This window comes from Hippocampus zosterae, chromosome 15 (assembly GCF_025434085.1).
Source record: "Hippocampus zosterae strain Florida chromosome 15, ASM2543408v3, whole genome shotgun sequence".
Classification (NCBI taxonomy): Eukaryota; Metazoa; Chordata; class Actinopteri; order Syngnathiformes; family Syngnathidae; genus Hippocampus; species Hippocampus zosterae.
This window is the reverse complement of record NC_067465.1, coordinates 7,779,021-7,796,257: the sequence shown is the minus strand read 5'-3', so window position 1 is coordinate 7,796,257 and position 17,237 is coordinate 7,779,021. Positions and strand designations below refer to the sequence as shown.

General features: G+C 42.9%; 1 protein-coding gene across 8 annotated transcripts in view; it reads left to right on the top strand.

Annotated features, from left to right (window-relative positions):
• The window catches only part of LOC127616583 (receptor-type tyrosine-protein phosphatase mu-like), a 136,523-nt gene that overhangs the window by 99,969 nt on the left and 19,317 nt on the right, over window positions 1–17,237 (top strand). For 3 of the 8 annotated variants that reach the window (XM_052088252.1, XM_052088255.1, XM_052088250.1), the window contains 7 exons: window positions 1,602–1,852; window positions 4,291–4,371; window positions 4,477–4,503; window positions 8,720–8,910; window positions 12,027–12,114; window positions 12,655–12,731; window positions 16,002–16,038. In XM_052088252.1, the coding sequence (XP_051944212.1) occupies window positions 1,602–1,852; window positions 4,291–4,371; window positions 4,477–4,503; window positions 8,720–8,910; window positions 12,027–12,114; window positions 12,655–12,731; window positions 16,002–16,038 (752 nt within the window). The remainder of the gene's footprint in view (window positions 1–1,601; window positions 1,853–4,290; window positions 4,372–4,476; window positions 4,504–8,719; window positions 8,911–12,026; window positions 12,115–12,654; window positions 12,732–16,001; window positions 16,039–17,237) is intronic. The other 5 variants (XM_052088251.1, XM_052088256.1, XM_052088257.1 and 2 more) reach the window with 3 other exon arrangements.

Genomic DNA, 17,237 nt, shown 5'->3' with positions numbered 1-17,237 from the left:
TATTCGCTCTCGGTGGGTCTACTCATCCTTTTTTTTTTTTTAACTTTTAACCATCATTGACAGGATGGCGCATACAAAATGTAGTGCAGACACAGTTTGTCACATTTACTTTCATGTTTGCTTTTTTAAAAGAGTTTCTTCTTAATTTTAAGAGTTTCTTTTGCTATTAAAAAAACAACAACATAAAATCGAAACCGTTTTTTGCACAGCAAATATGGAATAAATAGAAAACTTAATTCGTTACTATAATAACTACAATATAGTTACAATGGAACCTTGTTTTTCCTATTTCCTAATTTTCATAAGATTCAGTTTTCACAAAAAAATATTCAGCAAAATTTTGTTCCAATTTTCATACATCCGTTTGAAAATATATATATATATATATAAAGAAATGCCTGACTCGGCCATTGATATCCTGGAATTGATGTGCAGTCTGTGGAAGCGCCAAGGTGTATTGACGTTGGGGCAAAATTGGTGATAAATCCTGTCAAATGTCAGACCTTCAAAATAAAAGCACACACTATAAGAACACAGTTTGACCTCACTTTCTTTGTCTGCAAGTTGGCTTATTTTGCGGTTGTACTCACTGAACAAGCAAAAGTAGTTGAAGGCCTGACTTTTGACAGAATGTTGGCTAATTGTTGCCTTGAATTGTTTGTAAAAACTCGCATTGAGGAAGGAGCCTTGCCTTGTGTTCAACCCTTTTTTTTACACAATATAACAGAAGGTTCTGAGTGCCGGCCGTTTGATAAAGAAGTTCAGAAACACAATAGAATCCAAGGGAAAAAAAAACCTCAGGAAACAAACTCGCTTACTTTCCTCCTCCTGCATTCCATACGCCATCAAGTCTTAAAGGAAAACATCCGCTTGATTCGTTATTCGTATTAATTTCACACTTATCTATATGCAAAACTACAGTTATTCTCCATAAATGTATTTTTTGTTGGTTTATGAATGTCTGGGATGGATTGATCCGAATTAGGCTAACTTGAAGCTAATTTGGTGGATGATCTGATAGGAAACATTGCTTTCTTTTTTGTACGATTCTGTTTTACTCCGATTTACTGTAACGGATTAATCTCAAAAACCGAGGCACCACTGTATTGATGAATAAAATAAATCACTTGACCAAGTTGTTATGATCATACAAAGATATACAGTATTTGGAGCTTTCACACATCCGAGGCTTAGGATACGTAAAAAAGAAAACTAACTCACGACATTTTTTTAAAATATGAATTAAATATGGACTTGGTCATTATGGGGGAATAAGTGCATGGCAGTTGTAATAGTGAGAAAAAAAAGGGCTCAAAGTGGGTCACTACATAATGTTGTGAGTTCACACCATGATGTCCAAGATGGTGGACGTTCAATCATGATGACCTCTGATGGATTTGGGTCAGGAAGTCCAACCCCTTTCAATATCTTTACGCATTTTTTGTTGATCTTAAAGATGAGGGAAAGTCATCTAACGCCTCATAAGAGTTAATGTGACCACAAACCGCAGCTCATGATGTCAGCCGCCTTCTCATGAAAAATGACTTTATGGGTCAATGGGAGCAGTCCTTTACTTTGATTTTGTTTTGTTTTTTTTGAAGGAAACTGGCCAAGAAGCGCAAAGAGACGCTGAACAGCACTCGGCAGGAGATGACGGTGATGGTCAACTCCATGGACAAGAGCTACACGGAGCAGGGCACCAACTGCGACGAAGCACTCTCCTTCATGGACACGCACAGCCACACGCTCAACGCGCGCAGCGAGTGCGCTCTCACCACCGTCAACGCGCGCAGCGAGTGCGCACTCACCCTCAACGCGCGGAGTGAGTGCGCGCTCCCCCTCAATGGCCGAGGTACGACGGGAAGAAAAAGTCCAATATTGTTGACTCTTATCCCTCTGTCCTTCTTTTTATATTATAGTATAGTTGTTTATATATCGGGCGGCCCAATATAGACTGCCACTAGACGGTATGGTTAGCACGTCGACTTCACAGTGCAGAGGTACCGGATTCGGCCTTCCTGTGTGGGGTTTGCATGTTCTTCCCGTGCTTGCGTGGGTTTTCTCCGGGTATTCCGGTTTCCTCCCACATTCCAAAAACATGTATGTCAGACTGATTGAACACTCTAAATTGTCCCTGGGTGTGAGTGTGAGTGCGGATAGTTGTTTGTCTCTGTGTGCCCTGCGATTGGCTGGCAACCGGTTCAGGGTGTCCCCCGCCTACTCCCCGAAGACAGCTGGGATAGGCTCCAGCACCCGCCGCGACCCTCATGAGGATAAAGCGGTTCGGAAAATGAATGAATGTTTATATATTTTGTTCTACTATGGATTTAAACGTATTTTTTTTCCAAGCAGAGCGAGTGATTCACACCTTTTCATTTCTGTTCCATAAATGAACACCTTGAACAGGGATGCACTTTTTCAAATCACTTCTGCCCCTTAAACTATGACACCCGCACACAATCACAATGCGGTGACCTCTTCATTTCGGCTTCTCGCAGGGTCCATTTAATCCTCCATTGATGGGCAGCTGGGCTAAATCGGCGCCTGGGGGGCTCCACTCGCCATAATCCCGCCTCCTGAGCATCAGATTAAGCAACCAGAGCAGCCCTCCTCCAGCACACATAGACAGACACACACACACACACACACACCCCTGCCAGGCAGGAGCCCCAATGATGCGCTGACCTTGATTAACTGTCTGTCGGGGCGGACTGCAGATCTGTTGTCTGCTAGCTTTTCAGGTTTAAACGGCTGATTTATGATCGGCGTCGCTGCCGGCGACCTTAAGTGACAGTGCTGTTTGGGATTAAGACGTGATAGATTAGACACGAGTCGTAATAACAGTGTTTGCGTCTCAACGTTGAGCATATTGACTCTGGAATTTAGTTTGATCCGCCATCCACTTTATTTTTGTGCTTAATCTCGAACATACGTGCCCTTTTGAAATCCACATGTTCACTTGATGGTGACTGTGGCCACTTAGCTGACTTCTTAAAATGAGCAAATCAACCTTGACGGCGGAGGCTAACAAGCTTCTAGGATGTTTTCAAATACCGTAAAGCACCGAGCCTGAATTAGAAGCGCAACATGACAGCGTGACAAAAGAGGGACAGTGGTATGCTAAGTGACACACACACATACACACAGAGCGTGACAAAGCACGATGGCAGTGTGCGAAACCGAATGCCTGAAAAGGAAGCACAGAGCAAGACAACGTGAGACAGTGGTGAGCAACATGAAAGCCTGAGAAAGAAGCACAGAATGGACAATCCCGGCAGTGTTGTGCTCAACAAAATTCGGAAAAAGATGCTGTCAGAGATTTTCTCGGACAAAGTTAAAGGAACGACTCGGCACACAGGAAAATTGTCTTCAATATCGGCGGGAGGCGACCTCTGAGAGCGAACGACGGTTGTTGCTCCGCGATCACACTCGCTCCCTCTCCGCTGGTTCGAACTTTTATTGCAAAATACAAGAAAGACTTTGCCCCAGAGATTAGCATACCGCGCCCCCCGGTAGTGATCTGATCTACCCGAATACACAAGTCACAGACTTGGCTGATGACTAATGTCCACCTGGGCGCGACAGCTGTTCCCAAACCGTCTTTTGGTATTCAACAACTCTTTGTTCCCAATTTGTTTATTCCCACTCTGTGATTGAATTTAGCCTTCGCCCCCACTCTGTGATTGAATTTAGCCTTCGCCCCCCTTGCTTTGACGTGATTACTCAAGAAAAAGGCCCTCCGCCCAAACGGCCGAAACCTCTGCGCTGAGCATGTCCAGACATGCCCAAATTAACCGAAACGTTAAACATGATACAATTTTGCTCATAGATTCTTCCAACAGATGCACAGAGTCATACAAAGTGAGATAAGCGCGTGCTGCATTGAAGGCGTATGCATTTTGAAATCCTTCAAAAGATGGAAAAGTTACCCAACGCCAAATTAAAGTTAATGAGACCACAAACCAGAGCTCATCATGTGACCACCTTGTCATGGAAAATTATTTATGGTCAATCTAAGCAGTCCATTACTCCGATTTGGTTTGAAATAAAATCCTGAAAAAGATGCACAAACGGTGACAAAGCCTGACAGTGTTCAGGCTTTGGCAAAGAATAACAACTAGAAAGCGCTACAAAAAAAGCTTGAAAAAGATGCTCACATACAAAGCGTGATGGTGGTGTCCAACACAAAAGCCTGAAAAAGGAACATGAAGCATTTAAACGTTTCCTATTTTTAATGTTTTGTTTTGTTTTGACAATTTTCTCATAAATCCCACTGTGTTTTTTTTGCAGCGGGATCATCGCCCTCCTCTTTCACACTGCCCAAAGCCAACACGCTGAGCACGTCCATCCCGACCAGCGCCTTCTACCCGGGTAACCTTCCCACACAGAATTTGTCGCTAGAGACGCTAAGCTAAACTCACTCTGGATTGATATTGACTGCAACTATTTGTTTCCTCCTCAAACTCACGCCCTCAGACCCCTTTGTGCCGACCGCCATTTTAGGTGAGAATTCCTTTCCGTCATGCTGCTAGATAACACTGAGGACCCGTTTTATGTACTGTGTTAGACGTCACAACCGAAACGCCAGACAACATCTCGCTGTTGTTCTTCAAGAAAATTGTTCACTTCTCTCAAGCTTCCTTCTGGCTTTTTTCTCCGGAACCCGTGATGGAAGGGCGTACACGGTATTTTAAAGACTAGCTAAATATATCAGTGGCTAACCGCTATCCTCATTCACGATTTTCTTATTTTCGGCCCCACGCTGACAAATGAAAACAGTTCACAGAGCGTTATAGTCTGGGGACGATAGCATATGGGCTAGTCTTGAGTCCAGTGTAAATTGGTTGATGGGAAGACGAGATTCTGAAGACATGTTGATTATCGGTTAGCCGACTTTGAGCATCGATCCAGTGCAGTGTTGTAATATTTGAGGATTTTCGTTATCGTTTGTTTATTTATATTTGGTTTTGACTTTTGTTTTCTGACTTCAGTTTGTTTCGATTAATTTTTCGAGTGGTTTTGTTGCTCTGTTTCACTAATTCATGATGTCAAACTCAAGGCCCGGGGGCCAGATCTGGCCCGCCACATCATTTTATGTGGCCCGCAAAAGCAAATCAACTTGCATGATGCTTGCTAAAATTTGTACCAAAATTTCAAATTCTCATCTGTAAGAGTGATAGAAGTCATAACAGTGTGGGTGAAAGTTGTGCGCTACACAAATGCCAGTAGAAGAAGCGCGGGCACTGAAGTGATCATTGCGCTTGCAGAATAAGGGCGAGATGTTGCGCAACACCTTTAACATCAACAGTTAGCCCATTGGCAGTGAATCTTGTTTCTTTGTTGTCACACCTGCAATGACTCATTTACACAATTGAGGACTGAAAAGCACAGATTTAGCCCCTCTCCCCCCTCCACCCCACCTCCCCCCACACCATCATTTCAGTTTTGTTGAGCTTATTCCTGATTTTCTTTTATTTTCTTCCAAATATCCTCCCCTTCATCATAGCTGCCTGCTCGCCCGTCCTCATTCTCATCCCCACCTTCCCGCTCAAACCAGTGTCTCTCCCGTGTTGGTGGACGGGGGAGGGGGGGTAGCTGGCTTTGCTGCATCCCATCTGCGTGTGATGTCACATATGTGTTTGATCTGTCATATGCATGGACAGACGTGTGGGCCGGCAGGTGTGTGAGGCTGGGGTTGGGCGAGGTCAACATTTTAGCATTTTAATTTTTTTTAGACACAAGTAAATGCAGCTTGGGAGGCGGAAACAAGTCTTACCACCTTCCCCTTCAACAAAAGCATCCATGTCTTCCCCTCCCTCCTCTTCATTTAGACAACCCCCCCCCCCCCAACCCCCTCACACCCCGCGACACAACGAGCTATTCTATTATTCTTTTTAATGTCATCGTCGCCCGCGCCTTCGGCGGCCTACTTGTTTGTGTTTTGCTTCTCGCTTCCCGATGAAATGGAATGATAAAACGACGCGGCCCCCGTAACGCATCACACGACGACAAATTGGGGGCGTCGCGCCACACTTTTGAGTTCTCCAGAAGAAAGAGACGGGGAGTTTAACAGCGCGCGTAACTTAAAGGGGCGTCTTTCATCACCGCCATATGCCGCCGTTAGTTTTTAATGAAGTGGAACGGGGCCCGATTGGCACGAGGTTGCAGCGGTGACAGTTGTCAAAGTAATTAAGAAAATTAATGGCATCAAGAATTTGAAAAAAAAATGTGTTCCACACTTCAAACTGTCACCATTTCAAATGTTTTATTAAGTAAAGTCAAGTACAACTTTATTGTCGAATAAAAAAATAATAATAATAAATAAAAATGTTATATAAATAATTTTAATTGTCAAACAAGTGCACAATGGAGTTAACCACTGTTGCTGGTGAACAGAATTGATGCGACATGATAAGCTATTTTTAGTATTTTGTTAATGTAATTTGAGAGGGGATATTTACTTTCATTTAACCCCAAAATGCTGTCATTTTTTTATGAATTGCCACAAAAATATGATAAAGCCGACATTAAAAATTCCAAAAAATCCCCATCCCGCCATTTTCCGCAAATACAGTATATGCTAAGATTTTAAAAAAGTCCACCTAAATTATTTGACACCATACTTCACAAAGCTCACGGTACTCCTTCCACTTTAAATTATAAATAACATTATTTGTCATAGAAGTGTCCAAATAACTCTTCATGATTATATGCAGGTCGCTAAGTCGTTGAAGACGTGCTCCACAAATATGGCTGACATGCTAAGCACAAATATTTTGCCATTAAAGAAAATGGCAGGTTACTAATATTATTATTATTATTCTATCATTTTAAAATTGATAGCATTGCAGGGTCATTTTTTTTAGTTATTCTTCAACTTTGCCATTCATTTTTGTCTGATGCCACCATTCACAATTCCCACAACCCCAAATCTGCCATTTTGTCCCCAAATATGTCCGATATGCTTGGCAAAAAAATATTTTGCGACCCCCAGCCCCCTAAAAAATCTTTCAAAGCGGGAAAGGACAAGCAACCTAATTATTGGTGTGTGTGTATCTCTATCCAACCCCAAAACACGCTCCACTTTTAAATAAATTCCTACTAAATTTATCTGGCACTCTTTCCCAAAGCCAACATTTTCTTCTCCCTCTTTAAAATGCACGATATCCTTGTTTGATTCATTTTCCTCCCCTCCCCCCCTCCCTTAAATCCACGATTCCCTCGTTTGATTATTTTTACTTTTGTCATTTATATTGCCCCACCATCCATCAGTCAGCCCCCAACCTCCTCCCACCCTGACTGGGCCGAAGCTGGTCCATGTATAGCGTAGCATTCAAACACTGTAACAGGTTCTCATGCTGGATTGTTGCTTATGCCCTTTTTCTCTCTCTCTCTCGCTCTCTCTCTCCTTCCTCCTTTCTCCCTCGCACTCTCTTTTCCCACATCCGTCACCTCTTATGTATCTGCTATCTAAAAAGTGCCAATTAATGGTAAGTTCTCCCATGCGGGCCCCTGGGTGGGCCGGGGTTGGGGGAATGGGGTCGTTGTTCTGTCGGAATGCGATTGAGCGCTTCTGACGTTTTGTGACATCACTTGCATGACCACTGTTAGCATTTCACACCCCCACCCACAAAAGTCCTCTCCATCCTATGCCGTCATTAGCAACATTAACACAGCATGAGCTGAGTGCCATATGGTAGCGTCATTTTCATCTCCGCCTCCCTCCCGGGCTCTTTTCTTTATTTTTATTTTATTTTTTAGCGGAAGATCAGGTCAGCTAGGGTGGAATCAATGTTGTCTTTGTGTGATGCTTTCCCACAAAAACCCCTTTGCACCACTACCACTCCACCAGTTCCCCTTTCTCCATGTTTTTGGGTGCACCCCCACCCCACCGCCACCACCACCTCCACCTCCTCCACCTCCCCGCCAACTACATCTGTGCCTCACGTCTGCCACTGACTGGTTTAAAAGGTGAACCAAAACAAACTCTGGGGATTGACTTCCCCTTCAAGCAGAACTGAACCAAAACCACAATAGGGTTCAGGTGATGCACATGATTTACACTTGACTATTTATGTGACGCAACTGCGTTTTTTTTTTTTCTTAAAAGCTTGTCTGGTGGTCAAGTGAACTGACAGCAGCACTTCAAGTGTTTCAAACCAAACCAAAAGTGTGACCACACCGAGCTTCATTCACACCCAAATGAAACGCGCTAGCAAAGCAATGGTACCATATTTTCTTTTTAACAGAACATGTAACAATGTCGACACAACATGAAGTTCAAGTGACCCAAAGCGCACGAGGGTTCATACGGTCGTCGTCATACATGGCCAAACGAAACCCATTATAAGAATAGTAGTGAAACATATTTCATTAAACCAAAAAGTCTAAATGCTGACGCGATTGCTTTCGGTTCGTAAAATGTGTTCTGAAACAGATGGGCCTAAACCTTCCCACCACATGACTCATCCTCCCACTCAATGGCGTTGTGTTGTTGTGACCATCCATTACATGCAGATTACTACTTTTGGAGAGTTGTTTGTCAATCTGGAGGCTGGTGACATAATGCTGAGCAGTAAATGAGATAAGCGGCCATCTGCAGCAACCTGGAATGTCACAACATTTACCGCTTTCAAGCGTCGTGTCACCCAGTCGCCCTGCTTTGCTTTTCACCGCATTGGCGCTGACTTGCGGGCCTTGTCCCTTTTGCTTTGCGAAGCAGACGAGAGCCAGAACATGGGCAGCGACACCAGCAGCTTGGTGCAGTCGCACTCGCTGAGGAAGCGCGAGGCGGTGGACGTGCCGTACCAGAGCGGCCAGCTGCACCCGGCCATCCGCGTGGCCGACCTGCTTCAGCACATCACGCAGATGAAATGCGCCGAGGGCTACGGCTTCAAGGAGGAGTACGAGGTCAGTGGACTGCTGTCCCAAAAGCTAGCCCGCATGTCCACATGGCCACCGGCATCTTTAAAAGCATTTTTAAGACTAAACGTAGCAAAACAATGAACCAATCAGGATCAGGAAGAAAGTGATGTCTTGGGGTATTGTATGCTGATGAAGATTTACAAACTAAAAATAAGGAATTATCACATCATGAAGATAGTAATTTGTGGAAAAGGCACCATAAGAAACATTAGCCAGTCGGAATCATCAAGCAAGTGTCCTGCATGAATAAATGGCTGGATAAAACACAAACACAGGCAGTTAGAAATCTCAAAACCAGGTCCAGAAAATAAAAGCCTTGTCACAGTTTGGCTTTCGCCACAGATTAGCTTTCGCCACAGGTTGCCTTTAGCGACAGGTTAGCTTTAGCCACAGGTTTCTCCGCAACCGGCAGGTAAGTGAGCTCTTTCATGGAAGCATCTGCGGTTAAAGCCAAGCTATCGCGGGGTTTTTAACTTTCTGGACCTGGATTTGACATCTCTGCCTCTGACCTTTATCAGAGACTTTTTAAATCCCATACCCAGTGTACAATTTGAGGTAATCACTCAGTTCCTTGGAATCATCGGGAAACTCACTGTGAATATATGTTTCCGGTTGGTTACACAACGGGTCCAAGTAACTCTTTGGCGCAAGTTCACCTTTTGAAAAAAAAAAAAAAAAAAAAAGCTATAGAAATCTGAGTAAAAAGTTTGTGGGGAAAAACAATGAAGACACCTGAACATTATTCTGTTAAAAAAAAATATCAAAATACTGTAGTCATAATGCTATTCTAATGAATATGTAAATAAATTCTTTTAAAAAAAATTTAAAAAACAACAGAAACCTCTATTCTATTAAAAAATTCAAGACCATTCTTGAATGATTATTAAATGACAATTAGTAAAGAAAATATAATTTTATACAATACCTATTTAAAAAGCCTTGTGTGGGTCTCTGGACATGCGGTCATACTTTAAAAACATGTCCGCCTCTCTTCATCTGTGTTCTGTGTGTTGCGTACTTTTTCGTAGCTGCACTTTTAGAATGAATTGTTAATGTTTCTCCTGGCTCAGTATGTTTACTATGTCTTTTGTTGTCTGTGGGTTTTTTTTTCCTTCGTTGTTATCAGTGTTTGTGCACTTTTGTATCAAATGCTGCCTTCGTCCCATTTCCCCTTGCAGAACTGTGTCCTTACCTGTCTTAAATCATCCAATCTCCCCCAAAATCAACATCAAGATAGCCTCACAAAACCAGAGTGCCAAGGCCCATATAAAACATTTCCGATGACTTAAATATATGCTCTATTATGGCTTGTCATAGTTCATAGACTCTTTTCGTGTCAGCCTGGAAGTGTTAAAAGCCTACAAACAAATAACTACAAATTACCGGTAACTAAAATAACCAAAATAGAGAAGACAAGATAAAACGCAGCAAATTCAAAGGACAAAAAGTGTCAGGTTGATTTGAGTCCACTTTTGCGGCTTACCGTGACTTGGATAAATGCGGAATACAGGGAAAAAAAAGATTTAGCTTGAACATTTTTTTTTTGTTTTTTAATTGAACTTGTGTCAGTAAATTAAAAAAAAAACTATGCAATTGTTGCGATTAGGCTAGTGAATAATAGTAAGTTAAATATATCAACACTAAGATGAACAATAAATTGAAGACAAAAAAATTGGAAATATTTATTAATATATAAAAATCAGTCCTAATATGTAACTTGTGTATGTCATATTTTGAACATTTTTATTCTGTTGTTTTGTTTTAGCATTCACAAGTACACCCCCTCACGTTTGGTTGAGGCAAGAATGACTGCTGTATCATCAATAAAACTTATTACCTATTAAGACAAAAAAGTAACGACAAAAGTACAAAAAATATATATTTTTTTTTAACCCCTTGCATATTTCAGAAAATTACCCTTTAGAGGGTTCAACAATAGACGTGACCCCCTCTGCCAAGAGGATCATTGTTCTGCCATGGGCATCCCTCCAGGCGCATGTTTTGGTTTCATGTTGCCGCCGCCACATGTAAAAAAAAAACTCTTACGCCCCCACCCGTTCCCCCTGCTTGCATGTTGCATCTCCACCATGACATCATCATGTCCTCCTCGGGTTAATGCCCTTTTTCCCCCCATCTTCTTTACTGATGACTGAACTGGAGCGTGTGGCGCCCGTTGACTGAACATTGTACTTTTATCTCTCTCTGACCCCTGCTTTTTCTTGTACCTTAACTTTGGATCAGATTAATGAGGTAAGACCACTGCTGTTATTGTTGTTGTTTTGAAATCATGTTAAATGTGCAGTAGATGGCAAATGTAAGCCGATGCACAAGAAAAAGGGCATTTACCAAGTAACCCACTTCACCCCCCCACCCCGCCCCCTCCCACACACACACACACACACGCATGTGCGACACCTGTGCTATGTCAAATGTGCTAGTATAAAGCTTTTGAGATGAATTCATCGTAATCATCCTCAAGCTTTGATGCTTTTTTTTCTCCCGCCTTAGCAAGGAGAAGCTTCAGAATTTAGTGTCGACCCTTTGTCGAGGATGCCTGATTCCGATTAGCATTACTTTGGGCGAATTCCCAAGTAAATCTTGGTCAAAGTATATGCCCAGCACTTCGGCAAGTTCTTCTGGCTGTCATCCATTTTGCGGGAGCAGGGGTAGTCAAGTCACAGATTTACCTTACAATATGTTCTAGTCGCCCCCTGTTAGTCTAAAGACAGAATTTTGAGATATATTGTGTTTGTGGAATATGAATTAAGCAACAAAATCCATCGGTTTTTATCCGCTTCAGGGAGCCGCTATTTGTTTACCGACTACACTCCTCAAAAATCTGTATATAATTGACGTCCTTTGAAATGCACGTGGCATTTTGGGGGGGGGGGGGGGTTTGAACCACCGTCCCCAAAAAAGTCTTCAAAAACCACTGATAGACATTCAATGTTTTAAAAAGCAATCCCAATACCATACGATTTATAGCATACAATTTCCACTGACTGATGATCTCACAAGCCCTCTCTTTGTCTTTTTGCACTCAAGTGTTTCCCGATGCCAACATCGCGTTTCACTTCCTGCTGTTGTGTCTTTGTTTGCAGCGCTTCTTCGAGGGACAGTCGGCGCCGTGGGACTCGGCGAAGAAAGACGAGAACCGCATGAAAAACCGATACGGCAACATTATTGCATGTGCGTACCCCACAACTCCTCCGCGCCCGGGATTTTTCTTTTTTTTTTTTTCCTTGCCGGCTGATTTATTGCGACACGCTCTTTGCGATGCGAAATAAGAAACAAAAGAGTTTTATCAGCACGGCCAAAGCAGCTTTGACCTTTCTGCTCCATGGTTACATATTTATCTTGCCGCAGTTACTTCACCTAAAATGCTTGTTGAATTTTGTAGATATTCCTACAAAATGGTACGGGCCTTATTTGTCAGGATTAGATGCATTGAAAACAAATAAGACATTACAAGCAACATAACAAAACTGGTTGGCAAGACTGCACGACAGATCCGGTTTTGCTCGTCACGCGGCAGGCCTCAAACTTGAGCGCGGACAAGAAAACCGCTTCCCAATAGGTGGCCACGATGCTTTGAAACCATGGAAAGTGGCGGTCAGTCATACGTCTCCTCTTCCTCCTCCCCCTGCTCCTCCTCCTCCTCCTCACCGTGTTTTGGCCTGGTTAATGTCATTAATTCCAGGCTGCTTTCTTCTTCCTCTCTTTTTCCAGATGATCACTCGCGTGTCAGGCTGCAGGCCCTGGAGGGCGAACAGAGCTCCGATTACATTAATGCAAATTACGTTGATGTAAGTACACCCACGCACGCATACACACACGCACACACATGCACCAGCCAGCACCACCGACACAAAAAGGTCACCGCGCTTCCTCTTGGGGGTGGCAGAGAGGGTGCCGGCGCCGCCGTCACAGGGGCCCCTGAGGGAACGGGACTGGTCACACACACACACAAACACTGTAGCGACCTGCTCTATCTGTGTGTGTGTTAAATTAAGAGCAATAAAGATCAGAGGATGACAGCACTCATATCGAGAGAAAAAAAGAGCAAACACATGCTAGGAAAAGAGCTTGATACTAAAGAGGGGAATGAAGAGGACCTCCACGGAGGCTTTACCTGGAACACAAAAGTCACTGTAATTTTTAGTACGACATGCCATGTAATGTTCAGAGTTCCCTCACATAGTTACGGTTTACTATCGTAATTTCCGCACTAAAAGGAGGCACCTAAAAGCCATTTCCATTTTCTTAAAAGCTCACAGCGTGCCTTAAAATCCGATGCGCCTTGTGTATGTTCATTAAAGTAATATTTCGATCCCAAAATGGCTCCTTGCTAGAGACATGTTGACAACGCAGAGTTCAAACTTAAGGCGACGCAGGTTACGCAGTTGAACACGGAAATAGAGCAGCGGCGAGAGTTCGCCGTTAACGAGTCAATGTTATAACTTGCTGTGGGTTAAGTGAACTGTGTCGCTGCTTTATTAAATACGTTTTACTGACATATGATCGTTCTGTTGGTGTTTCCTTGAGCGGAGCTCCATCTAGTGGATGCATTTTAGATTGCGTCTTATAATGCGGTGCGCCCAATGTATGATGAAAATTACAAGATAGGCCATTCGTTGAAGGTGTGCCTCATAATCCAGTGCGCCTTTTAGTGTGGAAAATACGGTATTTACAAAGTAATCATGGGGAGCCGATCTGCAGCTATTCGCTGAAATCCAAATCCCTCTCCAAATAGAAAATTGGTCTCAAGGAGGTACACAGTTTGTATCTTCACTGAGAGATGAGCTTTGTTTGTTGTAGAGGCAGCCAAGTTTAGCCTATGTTGGGAAGTGTACATGACTTGTCCAGGCGTACTTTCAACATCCACATGTTCAATTTGGAACAGAATCATAGGATTCTCCAATCTGTCCGCGCCATCCCTTGCATGCTAAGCCGCACTTGTATTTCACTCCAGTGTCTCGGCGCAGCTTTTATGCTCCGTTAAAGTCATTAAAAAAGACACATGAAAAGCGTGTTGCGGAGCATCCTAACTGGCTTATATGAGCTGATTCCCCCCGCAAACGCCGCCATGAGGAAGATGGGCCGCTAATAGCCTGGTGATGTACTTGCCCGATGTGCTCATTTGGAATTTCTTGTTATGCTCTCCTCACATCAATTCATAATGCAAGGTGCACCTTCAATTATTTACCTTTGGCTGCTATTGGTTTTATGGTCCATTATGCTGCACCATACAAAGCCGGCGCCTACTTAAAGTCAAGAACACGTGCACATTGAAGAGAGTGCAGACAGATGGCTAACGATGTTTTTTTGTTTGTATGTTTGTTTTTTTTTTACTCTTTAACTCGTCAGAACGTGGTAATAAAAAACCTGTGCATGCAACATCCCCCGCTGCTTTTGTTATTGCGTCGAAGCCTCCAGATGATAATGATGATGGTCTTAGCAAGGGCTGGGTAGTAAGCGAGTCAATATACCGGTAAACATTAGGCTAAGAAACAGCATCCGCGCTCTGATTGCATATTAGCATACGTAGTAGTAAATGCAAAAGCACTCGGCTTAAATCAAGCATGTTGGTCATTTTTATATTTTGGTGTAAATGGGCTACTTATTAGCATGATTAGCATTAGCATTCACCAGTGGAATTTTGGGGGCAATTACACGATGAGCCTTCTTTTAGCATCTTGTCGGCCTCTTAAAATAATGGCCTAAGCCATATTTTGCCACAATAAATAAATAAATTCCTTCAACATCTCAGCATGCGGGCTATTTCTGCTAATATTGGTTACGAGATTAATGAGTTTTGCGGAATTTAAGGTAGTCCTATTTGAACTCGAACAATTTTAGACCGTCTTATGTATTGCAACTTTTGGCGAACACGGCTGGCGTTAATGGTGGTCTTGTTTTAACCTGCCCAATTTTGTGGGTGAGTTATGGTAGTCTAATTTGAATCCGCACAATTTTTTCAATGGGATTTAAATTAATCCTAGTTCAACTAGTGCAATCTTGAAGAATTTATTGTAGCCATCATTAACCCGTGGGCAGCATGGTGGTCGACTGGTTAGCACGTCCACCTCAAAGTGCAGAGTTGCAGGGTTTGATTATGCCTCCGGCCTTCCTGTGTGGAGTTTTTGCTTGTTCTCCCCATGCCTGTGTGGGTTTCTGCTGGGTGCTCCGGTTTCTTCCCACATATCAAAAACATACATGGCAGGTTGATGGAACATTTAGTCCATTCCTTCCAGCGTTTATTTGTAGAAAAAGTGAGATGCATGTAACAGTTGTGGCTTTGAAGCTCCCAGTTGCAGACATGTGCTAATTCAGTCAGGAAAAAAACCCAACAATAAATAAAGCCCTGCGGGTGGACGCTCCTGCCCGCTGAACGTTTCAGACAGGCCGCGCTGATAACTGGCAAAAATGCGTGGCGATACTAGAAACAACATGTAAATGATCACAGCAGTGCAAGAAAACAGAAACAAACCATGAAACATGTTTTATTCCCATTTCGACACCTGATTTATTCCACTCATGACCTTCTTCTTCGGCGTCCATTTTCTCACCTGACAAGTGTCTAATGCGGCAACGCCGCCTGACAGGACATCACATGAAAGCACAAACAGGATAAAGAAATCATTAAAAATGGAGGGGGAGAAAGGGAGGCATACTTTTTTTGCGTCCGCGTGCGTTCGGCAGAGTCCAGGCTCAATTGAATATGAGGGAGGAAGGTGATGATGATGATGATGGGCGAAGGAAGCCTTTAAGTCCTCCTGATGTTTTGTTTCCCGCCTGGCGTCTCCGGGGAGAAGACAAGGAATTGGGCGAGCGCATTTTGAAGGGATTAGCGTAATCTCACAGACTGGAAACTCGTTGTGAAGAGGGATGCTGTTTAGTCGTATCGCAGGGATTATCGACACTTTGGCGCCTCGCTCCAGAGGTGCGCGTATACGTGTGTGTGCGTGTAAGCACACATTCATGATAGGTGTGTACTTGGCCATGTCTGCACAAATGCACGTATTACCAGATGAAAACAAAACAATGTTTTTCTAATGTTTTTTTTTTCTCTTCAGGGATACCACAGGCCAAATCACTACATTGCCACTCAAGGTAAGACGATGTTTGATTCAAGCCCGACAGTTATGATGCCTAAATGGCCAATTTCAAAAATCGATACATACTGTAAATGGAACGGGAGTGAAGTTTGGTTGCACAACAATCACGAGTTAAAAGGAAAATAACCTGTCTGAGGCCACTTTCGATTCAGGCCCGACTCATGGACTGCTTCAATGTTTTAAACATTGAAACGGCAAGTCAGGGGAGTTGAGCAAAGTTTAGGGCAGGATCATTTCAAGCTAAAAGGAAAGAAAATAACAAAAGAGGGTTTTCTGTTTGAGGCCTGATTCAGTTTCTGCCTAAACGGGCTGCATTAGAAATCAAAACAAAGTAATCAAAGAAGTAGAGTCAATAAAGTTTGGTGTTGAAACATGTAAATTTCCCCAGTGTGGGACAAATAGAGGATATCTTATCTTATCTTATGTAAAAGGAAGAATTTGAAATAGCAATGGGCCCCTTTGGTTTATGCCCAACTAGTCAGCGGCTTGTATCGTCTGATACAAGTGGAAGATAAACAAAGTAGGGTCTGGCCTTTATGGGATAAAATAACCATTGCCGTGCTTTTGATCCACTAGTGTGCTGCCTAAACAAGCTGTCTTGAGAATCGAAACGTGAAACCAATGAGTGTAGTTTGGTGTTAAAAAGTGTTGAGCTAAATGAAAAAGAATAACACGACAGAAGGGACCTTCGCTTCAGAGCCGACTAATGTGCTGTTTCAAAGAGCAGGCTTAAAAAAGTGAAATAAAATAGAAGCCGAAGGTTTAGAAGAAGTGAATGAAGATTGGTGCACAAATATTTTGCTCTTTACATGACATGTCAAAGGCCTTTTTTGATTTGGCCCAACTAATTTTCTGACTAAACGGGCTGCTGTTGGAAATCAAACATATGCAAGAAAGAAAAAAGTTAAGTAAGTTTGATGTTGGAACAATGTGAGCTTCAGTAATAATAATAGAATGGCTGAGGCTACCTTTAAATTCATCCCCGACTAGGTCGCTGCTGAAACAAAAAGGCTAAAAGTGACTCATCTGCCCAATGTAAAAATCAAAGGTAAACAGGAAGTGAGTGAAGATTTCACATTGGAACACTTTAGCGCTAAAAGGTGAAATGAGCAAAGCTGGAAGTTTTTTTATTCCGACCCGACTAGTTTGCTGCCTAAACGGGCTGTTTCGCAAATCAACCCAACGAGTAAACGG